Consider the following 22945-nt stretch of genomic DNA (forward strand, 5'->3'; position numbering starts at 1 on the left):
CGTCCGGGCTATTTGGCAAAGGCCTCGGCATGTTTCAAGAGAGGTTGGAGGATTCTAAAAAGCAGGCGGAGTCCCTGAGGGGTTCAATGCTGAGGAGGTTCAGCAGACCAGCGCCGTCTCCCTACGTCCGCAGGGGTTTCAGGCCAGGAATGACGTAAGCGACTGCATTTATATGCTGTGGGCAGGAAGACCCGCTCACGTTGTCTTCTGCAGATGGCGCGAGAGTGTGATATCCCATGTGTTTGTAACTCGTTTTCCTCCTTCTGGGAACAGTACTTATATGCATAACTCAATGTTTTGACTAGAAAGGATACAGCTACCTCCATTGGGCATATGCACTTGAATACCGCATAATTTTTGTCACACAGACAACAGTTAAATTATTGTTTTTTTATGAATGTAAGGTTAGGTTTAGGGTTGGGGTAGATGTAGGCATTAGTTAATGTAATTTATAATTATTTGATGGCGAAATTTTGCATCACTTCCGGCTGTAACTGTATCCCTTCTAGCCACAACCTGCATGTATCCTTCGCTAACAGACTTCTGATAGGGCCCTTTGTTAAGGGATTGAGGTGTACAATTTTGATTGGAACGCACCTACAAATGGCGTCCCCTCCACAAAGGGCCCTTCAAGGGCGCATAAATGCCAGGTATTATATTTACATTTATGTATTTGGCAGACGCTTTTATCCAAAGCGACTTATATTGCATTATCCTATACATTTATACATAAGTATCTGCAATCCCCTGGGATGAACCCACAACCTTGCGTTGTTAACACAATGCCCTTACCACTGAGGTAAAAATAACATTTTCTACAGACTCAAGCTGCTGCTGCTTCTTTATCTAACTGCTTCCAAAACCAAAATGTCCCCCCTGCATGACCACCAGTTGACATAACCCCATACTACCACTAGATGTCCTCATGTCACAACATATACACTATGTTTACTTCCGCTTCTAGATGAGCGGATCATGTGATGCATGCGTCCACTGGAATGATAACCCTAATGTAGTGTGTGATTTAAGCATTTGCATGTTTACGATTTTATATAAGAGAATCTTAAATATCACTGCGGTATTCCACAATGTACAGCATCGGCTAAATTTAACTATGTTCCCAGTTTCCCATTTCTCTCTGCTTTAAGTGTCCCCAACTACCTAAGGTTCTTGTGAAACTCGTAAGTAACGTGTACATATAACCCATTGATGGATTGATGTGGGCTGCGTCCGAAAGCTCTAAAATGCTAGGTAGGAATCAATCAAAGCACGTCTGAATCCAAACTGTTTTCAAAAGCACGCGCCCTCAAAAGTCCAAGAAGCAACCTGAATTGAGACGGCCCAGCCTCGTGGAGGATTTCCTAACAGGCCCTTTTCACATGACGTCACGCATCTTCCGTTCTGCCATGAAGCAGTGTATTGTTACTTCCGCTAGCGCCTCAGAATGGAGTTTACAGAACGTCTCTTGCACACCTGCCACAAATACGGCTAGATGACAAGTCGCTAACGACAAGATCAAAAGCTTGATAAAGGATACAAATTCTTTGTTGAACAGTACCTGTTTCATTCTTTCTTTTTGCGTTAGCGAAGGTGCTAGGATAAAAAGGTGTTCTGTCAGTCAATAACGTTACGTAATATTAACATGCCTGATACTAAACACAGTAATAATCTTACCGATGTCTTGACTACTTATATTTTCAGTCAATGTTGTCAAATTCTAGTGCGATGGCAAAACGGAAGTTGAATGATATCATTGTGAAAAGGGCCTATTGCATGATTTGTGTCACCTGGACACAGCAGAGACGTTACTGACTTTATTAAACAAATATGGAGCCAGAAAATTTATATTTATATTTTATTTGAGAGAATATGACACGTTTATGTAGATTAAAACAGCCCAACAGTATATTAAATTAAACAACCTTAGAAAGGTAAAACACAACAATGCACCAATAATATTAATTAACAACATCATGTATGATATTAAAACACTGAAATGGCCCATATTTGTGAATGACATACTTTTATTTGACTAAAGTTTTGATAGATTATTTAACATTTTCAAGCTGTTACAAGCACGCAATGAATCTCGGGATAGCCAAAGCTGTGAAAGATACATTCGTTCTATCCTTAAAAACCTGCGGAAATAAGGTCCAAGTAACCTTTGAATCGGTACAGCCTTACCTGCCTTCAGTCGCGCTTCACTGAGGGGATTGGTCTTAAAATGCAGCCTTCAAAGGACACAGCCCCCGAATTTTGACACAGCCCCAATGTTTGCTTTACTTCCTGTCTCCTGAGATACCTCCATCAGGTCAGTTTTTCAAGGCAGCATAGATGTATCCTTCGCTGTAGTCAATGTCCCACAATGTTCTATGGGTGTGCTCCCGCTAGGAATGTGATTGGTTGAGCAGGGTCGAGTTAAAAAAAATTAATGGCGGCCAAGAAAGCTGCTATAGCACAGTTTTTGTGGAAATAAAGTTATATTTTCTCTTTTCACAAATTTTCACTACATTTCTATCGAGATATTGCTAATGTAGTTTTAAAATATTTGATTATTTATCACAAAGGCGACCTCTTTTTATATTGCAAAAAGAATTCCATTACGGTGCGACTGAAGGCCGAGCGTGGTTCTCTGAGCTGCCTTCATGCCTAAACGCTGCCTCCAAAGTCATTGCCTCATGAGATAGCGATGCCTGAGATGGTTTCGTGACTGTTGGTCATTCCCTGTAAATGCTATTGAGCTTTAAATAATGGCATGTTTTGTGTATGAACCTATGCAGTAGTGAATAATTATATATTATAATCCACATATGAAGAGTTTGGTCCCAAAATGTGAAAACTACAAAAAAATTCAGAAATCATATTTTCATTTGTGCATTCAAATTTATATCAATCAAACTGAGGTTGGTTTGTTTTGATTCAAAAAAATGCAGCTGAAAAAACATGATTTTTGAATATTTTGAGTTATCTCATTCTGGAACCAAACTCTGCGTATAACAAAACATACTTTTGAAACATTTGCTAAAACAAAAACAACAAAAGGTTAATTGCGCTTTCGTGAATGTTGCTAGAGCCATTAAGAAAATACTTTAAAAACGCACTTTGTATTTGATGTTTAATGGCCCGCACGGGCACCCGTGACTCAACGCTGCGCGTGTCTATCTGGCAGTCACGTGACCGTGACATTAAAGCGGAAATGACAGTTAGCATTTTACAGACTTACGGAAGATAGAAAGGTAAGAATAAAAACATTTCGTCACCACGTCCACAGTTTAATTTCTGGCTATTAAAATACCATAAGCGCATCATACATCGCGTTAAATTGTATTAAACCTAACAGTGTACTGTACATGTCTTGTACGTGGAGAAACGACCACAGTTGTTCTAGTGTAGTCTGATGTTAAACTCTATAGTTAGATAAATAAATAAGATGTTTTGATGAGCCGAAGCTTCTGTAAACTGATTGGAGCTCATCTGTTTAACATTGTCAGTGCCATATATTAATGACTGTCAGACGTGTTTTCTGAGTGTGTTGCTACATCTTTTATCATGACGTTCTTACGAAGCACAGAGTGACCCTTTAACGTTGTTAACACTAAATAATCATAATTTTTACGTTATGACTGGTTGGTGAACTGTTTATGTTGACAAAATGAGCCCGTAATAATGAGCCTTTTGTTGTTTGGACTTGTTTAGATGTAAAATCGTTGTGTTTGTGTGTTAATATTTAATCACACACACGCGCATACGGCACTGATTTGTAATTATTTGACAGTAATTGATGTTTTACATTTTATACAGTATGTACAATATGAACATAAAATGGTCATCATAACTGTGTTTCAGGGCTGTGATGTGATAATGGCATCTGCCAGTGTCTCTCAGTCTGTTAGTGATCAGGCTACAGAGAAATCTCAGTTGACCTTGAAAGGTAAGAATCAAAACTACATGTTATTCATCCCCATCTAAAGATAATCTCTGTCTGGACAGAATGGGCAAGATTGCTTTGTCTGGTGTTTTATTGGTTGTGTCTGACTTGAAGTCTATGGGTCACATCAACCCATATGTTTTTGCAGTGTACTGTGTGTCCTGTAGAGGGTGATGTGCTCTGAATAATAACAATAACTGAAAGCAGCTAGTTAGACTGTGTTTTAATGTTAGGACTCATTAATCATGGTTTCTTAATTTATTGTATATGAGTCAGCCAGTTGTTTGGCAGAATACAACCTCATGTGTGACCTTCAGTGCATGGGTACCCAAAAGCATGATCACCTTCTGAGCTGATGATCACCCTTACCAAAACAAGGCATTTTTTAATGTATAAATAAAGACAATTTATACTAATTACGAAAAGCAGTAAATCTGGAATTATACACACAACTTGCCGTTCGACAGAAAACATGTTTGCGAAAATGAAAGATGTAGAAAAGTGCATATTTGTATGCTATTCGCTTTTTAATTTGTTTGGTATAAAAACCTGCTTGGTTAAGGTATTTAACTTAGGTTAACAAGATTAAATTAGAATGCAGTTTTATAGGAACTGGAAATTCTCTGCCCAACTTTAACAAAAAAATTATTTTTGTAGTCCCAACACGAAGGGCTCAAGTTAAAAATAATCATGTTGTGTTGAATTAACTTAGTAAATTGGATAAGTAGCTAAATTCATTTTTCAGTGAATTTCTATTTACAGTATGCTCATTTGTAGTAAGGAAATGTTTATTATTTTAACAAATATATATTTAGGTCTTGGAGAATATTGATTTGAAGGTTGTCTTATAAAGGCTTTATACGTTTATTTTAGGTTAGATATGTTCAGCTTGCAGGAACTGCCATTGGCAAGGTAACGTGACCCCCCCCAATCAGGGCTGGGTATAGAAGGGTTTCTTGGGTCCCTTCAAAATGATCTAGCTTACAATTAAAACATACAAAATGAAGCGATATGCTTTGTTTTATTAATGTTTTGTGTTTCAGTAATGTTGACCATGCATTAAAACAAATCCAAACTAATTCAGAATAAAAGTACTATAATTTATTTGACGCATCTCATCCTGGCTTTGTTTAACGTCAGAACTATGGCAGATAGAAATGTGGTGATATATATTTTAAAGGTTTGGCACTTGTGCTTCGTTCTGTTAGTGGTTTCAGCTAAGCCTCAGTCACCCAAGCTGCCCAGTCGTCACTCTCGTCTGAGTTCGTTTGTGGAGGTGACCGCTGATGGCCTGACCAGTGAAACAAAGAAAACAGGCAAACGCACAGGACACCTGGAATTACAGTGGAATGAAGACCTCACACTGTAGGACATTTTAACGTTTACCTAGCTGGCATAATATATTTTGCAATAATGTATTAATAAGCATGTTTGTGTCATGACTTTATATTTATTAATATAACACAAATATTATTAATCTTTTCTGCAGGAACGTGACTCCTCAGAGTCATCTGGATCTGAAGTTGTGGAGTTGTCACACTTTGAGGAAAGAGCTTTTGGGCAGTGCCACCATTGATTTACTGGACACCTTACGAACACATGATGGCAAGAGTAAGGTTTTCCCTCACACAAACACTTATGTATTCACTAGGGATGCACCGATACCAGTTTTTCTCTGCCGATCCGATTCGGACATCGAACTTACAAATATCGTCCGACACCGATCCATTATTGTTTACCTTTTAAGGTTTAGAATGTCTGTAACTCACACAGTCATTAAATTAATCTGCTTAAAGTCAAGCTTTGTAGATTCATGAAATGCATAAAAACGAAGAAAAAATATTCACAGTATGACGAACATCTTTATTAAGAAAACTGTGCAATTTCTTGTAAAATGTATTGTAAAATACTGCCAAATTTGAAATTGAAATAAATTAAATTAAATCTGGAGTCATCTAATGACAATCTACATTTTGTGAATCTTAAATCAAAAACGTATGTATGAACATGTACATTTGTAGACACAAATATGTGCACATGAAAAAATAGTACAAAAATATCTACACAATAACTGTGTTTAAGGATAGACTTCAAGTGACATTATCCGACATTGTCCGTAAGTAAAGTTTTCTTAAACAGCAATGGCAGGTTTTTTTAGGAATATTAGCATTTCTACTCTTTCGGTGAGAAGTCGGTTCTGTCTCAAAAGGATTAGAAATTTTTTTTTGTCTGCAATAAATAACCCTCCAATTTAACTTTATTTGAACTTGAATGGAGCAATAACAATGAAAAAAATGTAACCTGTATTGTATGTCGGTGTCTCTCTCCTGAGATAGCAGACGTTTCAAAACCACAATTGACACAACTAATTATCTAGAACAATACATTTTGATCAAAAAATCACGCAACTTTCACGCAACTTATTCTGTGAGTTTTTTCAGATTTTTTTATGTCTTTATGAAGTTTTTCTTGCCTTTGAAACACTTCCTGCAAGGTCAGCTGCTGCTAAGATGAAACTTTCGAATTAATGAAACATCTGAAATTTAAAGAGCAAATGTAGGATAACTAAAGTAGTCTTCAGACGCTGGTTTTATTATTTACAGCAATCATCTGGCATGAATTACTTCTGAACAGATTAATTTGTAGACTATTACCAACGTGGTTGATGTGGGACAAAGTTACTGTGTTTGACAAAAAACGGAGGACACATTTGGAGGCTGCATTTGAAGAAGTCTTTTAATTGGTACAGCTTTCGTTGCACCACAGCGAATTGGTCTTTGAATGTGGCCTTCAGAGGGCTCAGCCTTACAGCCAATGTTAACAAGTTTTGCACTGTTTTTATGAGGTGCAAGAAAATACCAGTGAAAGAACAGTCTTTACTTTCGCACATTTTGACACGGAGATTCTTTTGTTTGAGGGCTCACATTTTGAGCGCTTCGCTTAAGCTTAGAGGTTTGGCAGATCTTCAAAAAATAAACCTTAAAAATCGTAATTTTTAAACCATTGTGGAGTACTTTCTCTATAAAACTGCAGTTTACCAAAGACAGTTTGAAACTTCCTGTGTTTATGACATCATAATGTACTGTAAACACTATCACATCATGCTGGCAGTCACTCAACTCTTCATATCCTTCTTCATATCCTTCAAAGAAACGGATTAAGCTCAATGTTCTCAACTACATGAGCAACAATGTAAATATAACAAATCCAAGTTATATAATCTGTATTGATCGTAACATGAACTTCTTAAACCTTTGCTTCTAAGTGGCAGCTATTTCAGTCGTTTGATACCAAATCGTGTCTATTTGAAAGGGGGTGTCATTAAGGGGGTGTGCAAAGATCACAATAAAACAATATTTTGCACCAAATATTAAATCTGACATCAACGGACCATAAATGTACAATGTTTCTTTGCTCAAATGGGCTAAAGCACTTATTTCCAGGTTGGTCTAGCTTCTGTGCATGTCTTAAGCTTCTCAACATAGCCCCTCCCCCAGAGAAACATAAACATTTAACCACTGGTGGTTGACTATTTTTATTGGCAAGGCGGTACTTACAGCGCTTTTCCTCATTCATAGTAATAATCACTGTTCAGCTCCGCGCTACATACACTGCCTAAGTGAAAGGTTGCACGCTGCATTCATGCAACTCTGCAGTGTTGATCTTAACCGCTTCCAGATTAATTTCCTTGCAATGTGAACCACAAACTATAAACCAGACACAATAGAAACCAAATGACTGTATTTCATAACAAATTATCTGTCTGATTCTTCTTGTCAATAAAATGTAAAGAGTGAATGTTAAATAAAAAATGTATATGCTAGCAAACGAATGAAGCTCTACAGATCTCTCTCTCTCTTTGACTGGCAGTGGAGAATGTTCAGCTCAGTCTGGTTCTACAAACAGAGAACAAAGGCTCCGTTGTAGCAGGAGGTGAGCTCAACGTCTGTCTGGATGGCTTGGTTGTTGATCTGGGATCCTTGCCCAATGGCAGTGCTGCCTCAGACAGTAAGTTCTGTTCACAGACACACATGAACACTTCATGGAAAGCACACGCAGAACACAGTAAGCATGAACAAATCCACATTCATGAGTAAGCAGCGCATTGGCTGCGACTCCACCTAATCTAAATGCAGAAATAGAGGAGGTTGTGGTGAGAGGGGGTGGGATGGAAAGAGGAGGTCCAGCACACAGGAGAGCTGTGTTCTCAAACTGTTTGGCCCCGGGCTGTCAGACACTTTCAAAATGGTCAGTGGGTTTACTGACCACTCACAAACCTTGTCTCTTTTAGATTCATTTGGACCATCAAAAGCAATAATATTTATGATACGGTCCTAAACTAACTTTTAACAGAAATTGTTTTTGTATTTTTAAGATTTGAATACATAAAGTTTAGTGTGTTCCTTTACTTTTATCTAAGTCAGATTGGGTATCTTTCAAGATTTTACTGTACTGATTCATTCGGCCAAACTATTCCAGTGAGTTTCTTATTCATGCCATGTAATTTGGCAAATACTTGCTTTGATAAAATCTTGTTAGCATTTTCTTGTGTAATCCAGTCTGTGGAAGTATAATTTTGCATTTTCGTACATTGTATATAAATGAAGTTCTCAGCCAAGCACATTTGAATTGTTTGATGAAGTATACTGAAGTATTTAAAGCGTTATTTATTCTGAAAAAGTTAATGAAATCACTAGTAAGGGACAATTTGCTTGCCAGTGACAAATGAAAATGTGATTGCACGTCATCTGCATCAGTTTTTTGTTGTATGTAATGTCATTTGTTCAATTCAATTCAATTTTATTTATATAGCGCTTTTCACAATGTGCATTGTTCCAAAGCAGCTTTACAGGGGAAAAACGAAAAACACAAAAAAGGGTAAAACACAGAACATGAATAGTTTAACTTGTTATTAAAAAGACCTAGTAAATAATAGCCAATGTCAGCAGTCTCCTGGTGGTTTATTTAGCATATTTTGCATTAAGTGAATGCTTGGCTGAAGAGATGCGTCTTTAATCTAGAATTAAATTGGGCGAGTGTGTCTGATCCTCGAATAATATCAGGAAGGCTATTCCAGAGTTTAGGTGTTACGTATGAGAAAGCTCGACCCCCCCTTTGGTGGATTTAGTTATTCTAGGTATTATCAAAAGTCCTGCGTTTTGAGATCTTAGAGAGCGTGATGGGTTGTAGTACATTTGTAAAATGTTACTTACCGCCAGTGTTTATGTATTAAATGTCAAGGCTTTTTACACAAACCTATCTTTTACCTCCAAAGACATTTATTAACCACTGAAGTGTGGTTTATTCATTTATGGCCATGTCTATTCACACTCCCAAGAGCAGGCAGCACGACCAAAGATCCTAACAATTTCACATTTCACAACAATAACCAAATGAATGTAGAAACAATGTAAATACAGTGTATTTCTTTAATGCCACCATGTTATGAATGAAAATCTCTAACACTGATATCACTACTGCTACCAATGTCTCAATGAAATATTTTTTAACATTAATTATAGTCATTCCATATTGAAGTATAATTGAGAGCTATCAAAGTGAACTTTACGCTCTTTACAAGACCTTTATAATTTCATCTACAGTGGGGGAAATAATTATATGGTCCCCTGCTGATTTTGTAAGTTTGCCTGCTTACATAGAAATGAATGGTCTATAAGTTTTATTTGTAGCTTTATTTTAACTGATAGAGACAGAATATAAAAAATCAGGGTAAAATGTTATATAAAGGTTATAAATTGATGTACATTTCAGTCAGTGAAATAAGTATTTGATACCCAAGCAAAACATAACTTTGTACTTGGTTGTCAAGCACAGAGGTAAGACATTTCTAATAGTTGGTCACCAGGTTTACACATGTGTCAGGATACATTTGAGTCCACTCCTCTGTGATTCTTTTAGGTTTCTTGGCTGTCGCTCAGCGAATCTGAGTTTTAGCCTCCTTCACAGATTTTCTATAGGACTCTGGTCTGGAGACTGGCTAGGACATTTAATGTGCTTCTCCTTAAGCCACTCTTTGGTTGTCTTGGCAATATGTTTTGGGTATTTGTCTTGTTAAAGGCACATCCATGACTCATCTTCAGTGATCTAGTTAAGGGGAGGAGGTTCTTGTCCAAGATTTTACGGTACATGAGCCCGTCCAGTAATCCTGTACCCGTAGCAGACAAAAAAGCCCTAAAGCATAATGTTTCCAACACTGCTTCTCTCTAGGGATGCTGTTCTTGGGGTCATAGTCAGCGTTTCTCTCCCTCCAAAAAAATGAGCCAATTTTGGTCTCACAGCACTTCCTCCAAAGCCTTTTCTGAATCTTGTAGGGAGCTCCAGACCAAGGACAATTGATAGTTGTTTTTGTATTTCTTCTATTTCCAAATAATCGCACCAACAGTTGTCTCCTTCTAACCAAGCTTCTTTCTGTAGCCTATTCAAAGGTTTGTGCAGGTCTACAATCTTGCCCCAGACATCATTTGAAACCTATTTGGTCTTGCTCTTGTAATCTCAAAGTTGGACTACTGCAAATCTCTCCTTGCTGGTCTTCCTGCAAAAGCTATCAAACCACTCCAGCTGGTTCAGAATGCAGCCCAAAAGGACTCGTGTGACACCCCTTTTCATCTCTCTCCACTGGCTATCGGTTGAAGCCCGTATCAGATTCAAGTCACTAATGCAGGACTATCACTGGATCTGCACCGGCATACTTTCACTTCATTCTTGCACCCCATCAAGAACCCTGCGTTCAGCAAACGAGCGGCGTCTTGTATTGCCTTCTCAAAGGGGCAGTAAATCGCTTTCCCGCTTACCCCCCTTCACAACTCCTTCCTGGTGGAACATTCTTCCTAAAAAATTTTAAAACTAGTAACTTGGTATTAGCACTTATTGTATTATTGCTCCTGTATGACATGCTCCCTGAACTCGCTGTAAGTCGCTTTGGATAAAAGTGTCTGCTAAATGTAAACGTAATTATTTCCCTCACTGTATGTGCCCTTCCTACCTATCTAACAGTTGGGAAATATACAGAAATTAAAATTTCTCATTCTCTGTACAGTCTTTACCGCTTAATTGTACATAACGTGCAGAAGATTAAATGTGATTAAAGCTACAAAACACATTGAATTCTCTTTTCTTGTGCTTTTAGATTAACATCAGTGACAGGAGTTAATAAAGGTGTGGCCCCTTTTAAGAGCTGCCACTCTGATCTGACGCATTTCCTCAACTATAAATTAATTTACGATTTTATTTAAAATCTTACGAAGATTATCGACAAATGTGCTTTAAGGCATGAATCTTCTGTATTTTTTTATGTTGAAGCACCTTAGACCTTAATTCTGGTTCCATGTCTGACAGAGATTTTCCGCACTGCACAGCTAGAAGCTGCCTGCCTGTCTGTATTAATATAATTTTTTTTGCATCGGTTCATGTCTTATTTCTAACAGCGCTAGTTAAAAGTAGCTCTTTTAAGAGTACTCAAGAGTTGTGAGTATTGCATTGTGAATTGTATGACTGTCCAATTTAAAAACGTAACTTACACCAGTGTGACTCCGTGTGATAACATATGACAGATTGACACTAAAACACGTGAATAAGCAATAATTGACTTTTCAAATATCTATAGAAGAGGTTATAGAGTTGTTTATAAGGTTAGGTAAAATAAGTTTGTCTATTTAGTCAAAATTAGGGCTGCAGAAAAACGATTCCTTTACAAAAATATTGAGCATATTGTTATTGTGTTAATGTTTACCGTGAAGTAAAGTTTAATTGTCTGTTCAGTCAGTGTACGTTCCTCATGCTTATCAGATTTGGTCTTTAAACATTCTCTTGTTTGGTGTTAATGTTCAGTTCTGTAGAAAAAAAGTCCCCTTCACGGCATGCCAGAACAATTGGCTCTGTGATGGACTCTTAAACCTGTAAAAGAGGGGAACGCTTATGAGCTGATGTGTGAATGGGAGTGTGTGTTTGTGTTTGACCCTCAGTAGTGAATAAAGGTTGGAGTGTGTGTAATGTAAGTTGTGTTTGTGCTCTCTGTTCACTCTGAAGGTGCTGTTGTTAGTTTAATGTTTTCCCTTGGCAGTTTTTCTGACACACGCAAATACATTACATAAGCAGCCCTTTGTATAGTGCAGACCTGAGTAAAAACACGCATTCACTTAAGAGAATCTTGTGTATTTTAGGTAAAGCATCAAATAGTTAAAAAAAATAGTTTAGCAATATTCTGCATCTATATGCAGATTTATTTATACTTGTTACTATATTTGGAGTCCTAGTATGCTTAAAATGTCCTGAAATAGACACATGCTACACGGTTTGTGTCCTTTAAATGTGGGCAAAGCTTAGACTTGGGTCAAAAGGGGGTACTACTAAAGGGTGCCCAATTCATGCCCAAGGCAGTGTTTTCATCAAGGCAGACAACTTTCAAAATGACCTAATGATCTAAACGCAACCAAGTCGGCTATGAATTTGTATTACTCCTGCAAGGGGATCCTTGTGATTGTTTTTTGTTTGAAGCTACATTTTGTAGGGTTTAAACATTATATCCAAAACTTTATGCAGACGTTTGGACCAGGTTGCATGTTATTTGTTCAGTTTCATATGTAATACCCAACATTTGTAACTATGTTTATTGCCTGGTTTCACAGACAAGGGTCAAGACTTGTCCCAGACTAAAATGAAAGTTTGAGCTGTCTTAACTGGATGCCCTGACATACCTTTAAATATGTAATTGCCATTGTTTTTCACAAGATGCACACCAGTAATGTTTTAATATAAGGCATTGTAATAAAAGCAACTTAAATATCCAAATTTAACTAAGGCACAGACCTGTCTTAAGCTATGCCTTGTCTATGAAACTGGGCCTACATGTACTATTTGTATACTACTGTATATATTAATTAATAAAGATAATGGTTCTGTTTTGTATTTTCTTCTGGCCGTAATGCAGTGTTTTTTGTATGTTTACAGAGATTGTTCGATCAAGCCGGTCTAGTCTGCGAAGAGCTCAAAGTGAGGAGACCTCCAGCAGCAGCAGCAGCCCTCGTGGACGGTCAGCACATACATCTCCTCAATCCTTCTCTTCACTCTAAAACACTTGTGTTTAGCACAACTTGTGTTGTGCTGATTTTGTGAAAAATTAATGAAAGGGACATGTTGTGTTTAGTAGCATAACACAAACAACGTGTTGATAATAACCCTTTACTATCCTTTTTAAGAGTTTTCTGTTAGCAGCTCCCTCATATGTAAAAACAAATCTGTGTGCACGTATTCAGATTAGTAGGTCAGTCTTCCATGGCTTCTCGGGGGGGTTCTCCTGCTGACCTAAGGGGAGTTTCTCTCACTAATGGAGAACTGAATAGAGAGCCTGTAGACACCACATCCCATATCGACATAAAGATGGCCAACAACAGCTCAAGCAATGCTGGTGAGATGCATAAACACTGAAAAACATCATAACTTACTCTCAGTGCTATGGTATGTTATTAAACAGTAATAGTCATTGTGTTTTTGTATTTAACATGTTAGGTTTACATGTCTTTTTACATAAAGTGATCCAAAACACTTAAAGTAGGCATGCTATGGTGTTTTCTTCCGAATTGTGATTGATTGCATTGTTAAAAATGGGAAGCCGGACCATTGGACAGTCAATAGCCAGGACATGCGTCACGTAAAGAAAATATGTAATTTGGAGGGGGAGGAGAAGTTTCTGGTTTTGATTAAAGATTATGACGGCACATGAATTAAGAAATGACCCACACTGATAAATCATTTATAATAAACACTGAAACGTTTATATAATAAAATAAGATTTGTCAGTTTTTACTTTATGGTGACTTGAGAAGCAAAGCATTAGGAACAAAGAAAGTCATGGCCTCACCAAAGCATCATAAAAATGATGTGTGAGGTGTTTTGTTTCAACTGTTAACAAAAATTGACCTGGCAGCCTAAGTTCGCAATAAACAGTATATTACTGCCCTGTTTGGTTTATATTTATTGGTAAAGCCCACCTTGTAGACTAAATAAAGTGTTTGAAAATTCTTTGAGATTTTACGATTGTGGTTGAACTGTTCCTTTGGTTGAAGATCGGGGCAGCATGTTTTAGTGCAACAGTTTTTGTTGTTGTTATATGCTTACTTAGAAATAGGTAATGCTGCATTTCTGTTGGTCTGTGCTCAGCTAAAGAAGAGACATCAGCCAATGGGATAGATAGCAGTCATGTGTCATATCCTGCTACATCCTTGCCTACGCTAAGCTCTAACTCCACTGACGGGACCGACAGTTTTGCTTTGCCACCAGCAACAGAGACTCCCTCTATCACTGACCAAACCAGTACTACCACAGAGACGTGTGCCACGGATGCTCTACCTGCTGGGTATGTGAAGGGATTGAACAATGGGTCTGGGTACTTGAACATTATCAGTATGCTCAATGCTTTTCATTACTTTCAGCTGGGAACAGCGGGTTCTGCCTCATGGACGAGTGTACTACGTGGATCATAACACAAAGACGACCACATGGGAGAGACCCCTCCCGCCAGGGTGTGTGTCTGACCTTTTTTAACACAATTTCTCCTGATGTGAACACCATGTTAATGAAAGTGAATGTCTATTTTTAACAATTTGCATGCTGATTCTTCCAATCTAAAAGGTTAAGTGTGTAATTTCTGGATCACTGTGGTCTACAGATCACAGAACTCAAGAAAGGGCTTCCTGAACACTCTCTTTATGTGCATCAAATAATTGGTCCCTCATCGAATCACATCATTGTTTAAGCTGTGACTTACCTGAGCTTGGATGCTCAAACTACACTTTATTCATCTACAGTGTTTATACTTTTCTGTCAAATCATTTTATGCATTTTAACATAGGATTAGAGAACATCAGAAATCTTACACACTTCAGCCTGTTCTTTTCCTCGCATCTTGTCACAGCATATAGTGATTGTTAGGACGTCTAGCTTCTCTGTGAGAGTTTTTAGGAAGGCCATGTTGTGTTTCATGGCATGAATGTGTACATTTAGAATCTGATGTCTACAGAAAGGATTTTTAAAAATGCATGAGATTAGCTTCACTATTTATTGTGAATATTTCTTGTCTTAGAAGTGTCGAATTTGAAGTTGAAACTGTCAGGTGTTGAATCTACAAAATTCTGTGGGTGGTTGAGGGTGTTTTGGCGTAGACTCAAGGCTGTATGAAATCAGAGTTATGTTCATTTGCTTGTTGTTTTCAGAACCAGGTGTACATCATGTAGCTGTCACCAAAGCGAACCTCTTTAGTTGAAGATGCTTTCAAACTTGTTATACTGTAGTTGTATGCATTTCTCATAAAGTAGCTGCTTGCCTGAAAAGCACAGATTGTCTTAAGTTGTTTAAGCTGCTTTTTACTCGACTTACTTCAGAATTCAATTAAAAGTTGAGTACGGATGATACAGCAGTAGCTCAAGGATATTGGCATTGAGAAATGTTTGAACATCAGAGGTTTAGCTTGGTATGTTTGCATGCATGCACACACTTGGGTTGGTTGAATCAAAGTGGATTTAAGAAAATAACGCTGTCGTCTGTGTTGTAGTTGGGAAAAGCGTGTGGACCAGCGGGGTAGGTTCTATTATGTGGATCACAACACCAGAACCACCACATGGCAGCGACCCACAGCAGAGTCTGTGCGCAACTACGAGCAATGGCAGTCTCAGCGCAGTCAACTCCAGGGTGCCATGCAGCAGTTCAACCAAAGATACCTCTACCAGGTAAATACAGCATCTAAAATAGTAATTTTGTAGTTCTCGGAGGCGGGTTCAGAGTAACTGAAGTGAGTTCAACAGCAATGAAATGGATCCTGAAAAGGATTCTCCTGACATCTTTCTACAGCTTGGGGCTGGCCACTTTAAGGCTGTTTCTACCTTCCTGCTGCACAGACTGATTAGCATATGACGTCAAACTACCCCAAGAGAGATGTGGAAAGCATACCAAGCAGTCTACGCTCACATTTGTCTCGCAGTAGTCATACGCAGATCGGTTTGTACAGGGCCGTATTGGGTCAAACCCACCAGGCAATTAAAATTTTTGGAAAATGGAGTCCATAGCAGGTGCAAAATATGTCTCTGTGTACAGTCCTGACACACCAAATCTACACCAATCATTTAACGTGACATAAGGTGCTGATAACCAGAGAGGTAGGTTGTACTCCTGAGGCACACCAAAGAAGTCACTTTTGGCTTCTTCATAGTTCCAACACCTTAAATATAAAAATATTTGTGACTTTTAAGGTCCTTCTTTGGTTTATGGAGCCTCTAACAATACATTTACGTACAAACAAGGTGTAGAAACACTTTCATATTCTAATAATAGACCGTTATTTGTACCTTACTTCTTGACTGACTCTCAAATGATTCATTTGACGATTCTTTTGTCATATCCCCTCCTTTCAGTCAGCCTACTTTTATCTGATTGGTCAGCTGGTTTAGTATGATGTGATTGGTCTATCGCGTACAGCATCGCAGTGTCGCAAACTGAACGTAGGCAGGCATTGCCAAGTGACGCAAATCTGACTGAAATTAGAACAACAGACGACTCGTTTGCTTGATTCAGAGCCAACTCCTTTTTTCCCAAGCCAATAACTTTGTTATTTGTTCCCTTTTGGCTTTACAACTTGACCGATTGCTTACATTCACACACCGCAGCATTACACATTGCATGAAATGTAATTTTAAGGGCATTGTTATGGTTACTGTTTAAGTAGTTTTTGGTTGCTTGCCACGGTCAATTTAGGCTGCTCACTATGAGCATTTGTTACTCATGCATGTATTAAGGCATAAATGTGAAATTCTTTAGTTTTTTTAATGTAGCTGCTAAATCAAGTCAAGTCAAACTTTATTTAAGCACTTTTTAGAAACAACAAGTGTTTGCTAAAGTGCTGTACAAGCATAAGCAATGCATTAAAAGAATATCAAAAAGACAAACTATTAAAACAAATGAAGGATATAGTATGCAAAGGATGGTGTACAGGCAGCAGCATAATTGCAGAATGACAGTGTAATCGGGGAGGGTAGTGATGCAGAGTGTCTTGTATCATTCTGAAAAGGATAATTTTCGGGATAACAGCCCAACTTTATGGAACAACCCCCAATTGAGATCCGTATAGCATCTTCTTTGTCTATTTTTAAATCCCTGTTGAAGTCACATTTATTGGATAAATTTGCGACCTGCTAATATTCTGATGTCTTGCTCCTATTTTACTACTTAATTGTGCTTTAATCCTTAACTTTTTAGAATTATTTCTTAAATTATTATTCTAATGTAAGAATGTGCTTTTATGTGCTTTGTTTCTTTTTTATTTGCAATGTACAGCACTTTGGTCAACCGGTGGTTGTTTTGGAATGTGTTTAGAATTTAAACAAACAAACATTGAAATATTGATTTGATACATTTTATTAGCTAATTTGAATGATTAAACGAATGCAGACATGCCACGAGGAAAAGCTGTTTACATTTGGTTTTCGGACACAATTTGGTTGAATCATTTGTAAATATAATATGTTATTAAAAGACATATTTCATTTTTGTGTAATATTAAACTGTGCCTGTCAAAATGATCTGCAGGGTTCATCCGGGTTACCATGTGTTACTAGATTTGAGCGGTTGTTATTTGGGAAAATCAGACCAAGTATTCCGGAGTGCCGTGTATTAACAAGCATTAAAGACAGGTTATTCTTTTTAATCTAAAGTGTGTTCTATTTATGTGATACAAATATATTACTTTTCCGTTTATAATAATTTTTTTTATAAATAAGTTGATTTATGGCTAACATGAGAAACCCAAATTAAGTTTGGAGGGTAAAAGGGTCGGTTCTCACTGAAGAGAAGCTTTCATTCTCACATGAGTCTCAAATGTGACACCTGATTCCAACATTACACGATGGAGCAGAGAGAATGAAAACCAGTCTCTGGCCTGCCGTTTGCGTCATACAAACACACAGCACACTGAGCTTTTTGTGTGGTAATTACAGCTCATTAGGAACTCCTGAGAGATGCACGTATCATTAACCACTGTTTCCGGCCTGCAGCGAAAATAAAACACACTCACTCTTGTTTTTATTCCGTGTGCATACTGAGTTTCATGCTCACAAACATGTAAAATTAAGTTGTTTTTTTTATTTCAAGAAGAAAAAAAACAGATTAGTTTCCCAAAAATAAAGATACTGTCTTATTTGCTCATGACATTAATCTCAAGGGCTTTTCACACTTGAAATGCTTAACCCAAGGTAAACAGAATTCTGTTTATTGCTGCTTATAGTTTACCAGGGGTTAAGAGATAACCCTGGGTATTCATAACCTGATGTTTCACACTGTACATCACTAAACCCTGGGTTAACATTCTTTTTTGCATATTTGCAGCGTCAACAGACATGATTGGATGAATACTAAAGCGTCGAACTGACTGAATAAAAACCGCGTGTGGTCGCTTTAAATAACTGACCACCCTGCTACTTTAATTCAGACATAAAACCTTTGTCGCAATTATCAATAGCTAAACTTTAGAAATCCTCAAGGGACTGTTTGACTGTGTGTTTTGTCATTCATTTGCTGGAAAAATGTATCTGAAAGTGATCCCAATTACTTATTCGCACGGGATTAGTATTATCTGGGGACCTCGTGTGATATTGAAATTACCTCCCCACATCTGTATTTCATGTGGTGCGAATTTGCACAGATAAGTGCTGTGATTTTACTCAAATTTACAGACTTATATCCCGGATATGATGGCAAGGCTTTGCATATAGTATATATAGTTGTATGATGTAAATGATTTATGACTGTTCATGTCAGAATTTAAGACCCGTGTTCGGGGATCTTCTGTCCGGTTCGCATTACAGGAGTTTCCATGAGAGATAACAAAACTGGAGACTCCCGGCCAAAACTGCAGATATGGAAATGGCCCAGCACCCGAAATATCAAACTTTGCTTCGACACTGCCTCCATTTGCGCAATTTGGGTCTATTTGTGTACTTATTTGTTACGTGTTATATCATCAGCCATGTTATCTGTGTATATTATGCACTACTGATGTTCAGTGAAGGTTCTCACCGGTGCACTGTCACAGATCACGACTCAAAACATCAGACTCATCCGCGCAGTTGAGCAGTGCTGAATCACAACTGCCATAAAGAAAATACCTCTGCACATCACCTGCAGTAGCAATTACAAACTGGGATGGCAACAAAGAGTGAGAAGAGTAAGAATGACCCTGCAATTAAATTTTCTCGCAGATATTATGACCACAGATATGCATTTTTCTTGCGGGTGTAAACTGCAATATGTCTCACCCGATTACACGACGCATGATCACTTCACCAATAGGAGGAGTTAAACGGTGATTGTGACCATTTCTGTCTAAAAGTTGTCCATATTTGAGACAGCCTTCATTTCTAATCTGCGGCTATTTTATGGCAAAACACTGCACAAAGACTCCTTAAAATTCTCTACGGAAACAATAAAAACAAGTTTAAGAACATTAGGTTGATTTTATTATACCAGCTGTACCCTTAGATAAAGAAAAATGGAAATTCAGTGGTATGGTTATGAAGCGTTTCCTATTTGAGCAGCCATTACCCTCTTGTTACTTGCTTTTGGGTCTTGTTGTTCATGTTATTGCTCTTTGTCTGACCCAGTTTTTTCCATCTCTGTTTATCTGAGGCTGGTTTTGGGTATTGTGGCCTTGTAGAGCGAGTGAAGATGATGTCATGATTTCTTTCATTTTTTTTTCTACCTTTTTTAGTCATAAAAACTGTTGAGGGTGGGGCATAGAGACACACAAAAATGAGCACATACCCGTTTATTATGCCTCCTACATTTCTGACCAACTTTAGTCGAACATAGGCCATGGGGTTTATATATAGATATACGCTATATGGTATACGCCTGATCCACAAGTATAACTGATATATGAACTGTTGGAAAAAGGAGTAAATGCTAGCGGAAAAGCCAGTGTGTGATGCCAGTTAAGCTTTTGCTTAGTCAGAGCTCTTGGCTGCAATTGTAGGAACTTCTATAGTTTGGGACATGAATGTAATGACAGGGTAAAGGCCTGTAGGAAATATGGAAGAACATTTTAGAAATTATTCTTCAATTGAATTCTTTGTGCTTTTCTCAAACTAGAGGCATATGATTTTAAAGATTTAAACCTGAAACAATTTTCTTTTTTTACATAATTCATATTTTGCAACATGATATATGTTTGTTCTTTTTCCGGTGTAAAGTACAGAGATACTGTATCAGTGAAAGAACCATGAGACCGATTCCTCTGAAGTTTCAACTCTGCTGATATTCATACACTAATTGTATCCTGATCAGCTTAATATACAACAATAATTGCGATAGTATTGCATAGTTTGGGTGGGACTCTGTGTTTGTGACCAATGGCAGATGAGAGGCGAAGATATTGCAGACGTGCAAATGTAATTTAGAATTTACATTCACTATTATGTTTTCTCTTTTTTTTTCAAAATAAATTATCATCAAAAACTTTTGTAAGAGACAATCCTAAACAGAAACTAAAACCTCTAAAATAACCCAAATCGTAGTAAGTTTGCAGCATGCTCTCTTGTCTTGTACTTTTTGGTAACTAAAAAAAAAGAAACTTTCATTTCTGGTCTGAATCACAACTGAATTCTTCAAGTTTTGTACAATTAGTTAGTTAGTTTACAATTAACATTTATTTGTGTATATGTGAAAAACATTGATTCTATGAGCAAATCATGGCTACTTGACCTTATGCTGAAGGCTGGTATTGTAGAAATCAACAGTAAAACACTTTTATTTACTCTTTAGAAATTGTATTACTTTTTGTAGTTGTAATACTTTAAAGAACTGTGTACCTCATTTGTTATATGAATTAACATATATTGCCACAGAGAAGGCATTTAATAGATATAAACGCGCTGGGTGGATGTTTTTGGTGGACAAAATAAAAGAGATTTCCAAGCGGCAGACTCACATGTGTGCGTGCAGAGTAAACGGCAGCGGCTGAATAAAGGTGCTTTTGTCTGGTGGGCGGGTGTTGGGCCGTCTGGAGTGGTCATGAATGTTCGCTTCAGTCTGCTCAGACATCGCGCCTCCCCGCGTACTTTCACAGCTTCGCTAGAAAAGCCCAGAGAGTTGGGTGCGGTCGGGAGGGGGTGGATAGGGACAGGGCGGGGCCTTCCAGCAGCCAGTGAGATCATTGGAATACTGTGTGCGTGTGTCCTTTTGCCCATTGCAAGCATGTAGTATTTGGATGTCACTGGTGAGGCATTTGAGCACCTCTGCCAGTCTCTGATCCAGGAGCAGCAGGCAGACTCTGGGATTCGTTTGGTTTGACACCTTTCGGAAACTTGGGGTAAATCTTGGGGTTTGACTGCATCATTGATGTTGGTAGAAGCTTATCAACAGCTATGGGTTGTGTAGTCCTGCTGTTGTTGGTTTGAAGGTTATGGGAGGTTTTTGTGAGCTGTGGTGTGCAGACAGATAAGGAACAGAAATTAGGAAATCCTAACAGAACTGTGTATGTATGTCTGTCTGTCTCTCTTTTAGTCGTCTGGAGGTGTTGTAGAGAATGACCCGCTCGGTGCTCTTCCTCCAGGCTGGGGTAAGTCTTTATTCATGCTTTATTTACAGGTGATCTGTTGCTCGTGAGCTACCTGTAAATTTCATGGCTACTTGACTAATAGAGGGAAATATTTTGGTTATCGTGTCTGCCGATATCCGTATAAACCATTTGGTTGCGATGTAAAGAACACCGCCCAACAACACCAGGGTCCAAAATGAACACTTGCCAAGAACCCAACGCAACTAGAACTATGCCGGTAAGAAATATTTGTGGGTGGCACAATTGACGTTTTGCAAAAAGTTGATTTTGGACCCTGATGTCATTATACAAAATGTGAATAGGATTTAGGTGAATAATGCTTGAAAAGGTAAAGAATGGTTAAAAAGTATTTCTTTTGATCTCTTGTGATTGATTGATTGATTGATTGATTGATTGATTGATTGAGCTTTTTAATGAAAAAATAATAATAATATGTGGTAATTAAATGTAAAAAATTTAAATAAAAACGTATATATTGTACAGTATATTTTGTCAGTAATGTGAGATCCCTCTGATGGTGAGTCAGTAAAAAACTGAAAAAGGCAGAGAAAGTAAAGTGCTACTGTGTGCTCCACAAGCGACTGTTAATAAGAACAAGATGTCAGACAGCGAGGACTGAAACCACACCACATGCTGAATATAGATGTGAAGGGTGAGGGGTATGAACATACAGCGCTTTTGCGTATGGACCTCTTTTGATTCTTTAATTGATTCCAGCTGTTCTTTGTCACTCACCGAAACTTTGCTGTACTCGGTGTCTCTTTCAGTGTTTGTTTGTAAACCCAGTGTAAGAGTGAAGTGAAGAAAGGTATTTTGGGGAGTGGGATAAACCTGTGTGCAACAGTATCACTTTTTCCATGGAGCACAAAAGGAGAAAGATTTCAGTCAGTTCTCATCTACAGCCATGCAGCTCAGAGTTTGTCTGTCTAACTTTATTGAACAACCATACTGTAATGCCACTTATCTCTAACTTTTTTCCTTGCATGTGCCATTTTGGTGTAGTTGGGACATTTTTGGGCATGGAAACAAAATTGGATACTTGCTCATCTCTTTCTTTTTTGAGCTGGACAGACATGGTCATTGTCGATATGTAGAAAAGGGCAAGAGGTTTTGATCTACTAAAATAAAATAGCACTGGTTAGCAACTGACTGTAAGTTGTTAGTTCAGTGCTTGTGTTAAAACTCTATATAGTAACCATAATTGTTTTTTCCCCATCAGAGAAACGTCAGGACAATGGCCGAGTTTATTACGTCAATCACAACACTCGAACTACACAGTGGGAGGATCCTCGAACCCAAGGGTAATTTAGTTTTCTTGTCACACGGTCCATAGAAACTGGTGGAGTATGTTAGATCGCAGTCAGCGGGTGTTCATTTGTATCATTTTGATATCAGTGCAA

At 37.9% G+C, this 22945-nt stretch overlaps 1 protein-coding gene across 2 annotated transcripts in view; it reads left to right on the top strand.

Moving 5' to 3' along the window:
- The first annotated feature begins 3152 nt into the window (after nucleotides 1-3152).
- The window catches only part of wwp2 (WW domain containing E3 ubiquitin protein ligase 2), a 29905-nt gene continuing 10112 nt past the window's right edge, over nucleotides 3153-22945 (top strand). The window contains exons 1-12 of one of the 2 annotated variants that reach the window (XM_079449668.1): nucleotides 3153-3236; nucleotides 3847-3931; nucleotides 5137-5293; nucleotides 5418-5539; nucleotides 7799-7936; nucleotides 12896-12977; nucleotides 13201-13352; nucleotides 14105-14300; nucleotides 14377-14466; nucleotides 15495-15669; nucleotides 21491-21545; nucleotides 22765-22846. In XM_079449668.1, the coding sequence (XP_079305794.1) occupies nucleotides 3862-3931; nucleotides 5137-5293; nucleotides 5418-5539; nucleotides 7799-7936; nucleotides 12896-12977; nucleotides 13201-13352; nucleotides 14105-14300; nucleotides 14377-14466; nucleotides 15495-15669; nucleotides 21491-21545; nucleotides 22765-22846 (1319 nt within the window). In that variant the 5' untranslated portion in view covers nucleotides 3153-3236; nucleotides 3847-3861. Of the gene's footprint in view, nucleotides 3237-3846; nucleotides 3932-5136; nucleotides 5294-5417; nucleotides 5540-7798; nucleotides 7937-12895; nucleotides 12978-13200; nucleotides 13353-14104; nucleotides 14301-14376; nucleotides 14467-15494; nucleotides 15670-21088; nucleotides 21297-21490; nucleotides 21546-22764; nucleotides 22847-22945 lie in introns of those variants that run through there. The other variant, XM_079449669.1, reaches the window with a different exon arrangement.

Source organism: Barbatula barbatula, assembly GCF_947034865.1.
Source record: "Barbatula barbatula genome assembly, chromosome: 25".
Classification (NCBI taxonomy): Eukaryota; Metazoa; Chordata; class Actinopteri; order Cypriniformes; family Nemacheilidae; genus Barbatula; species Barbatula barbatula.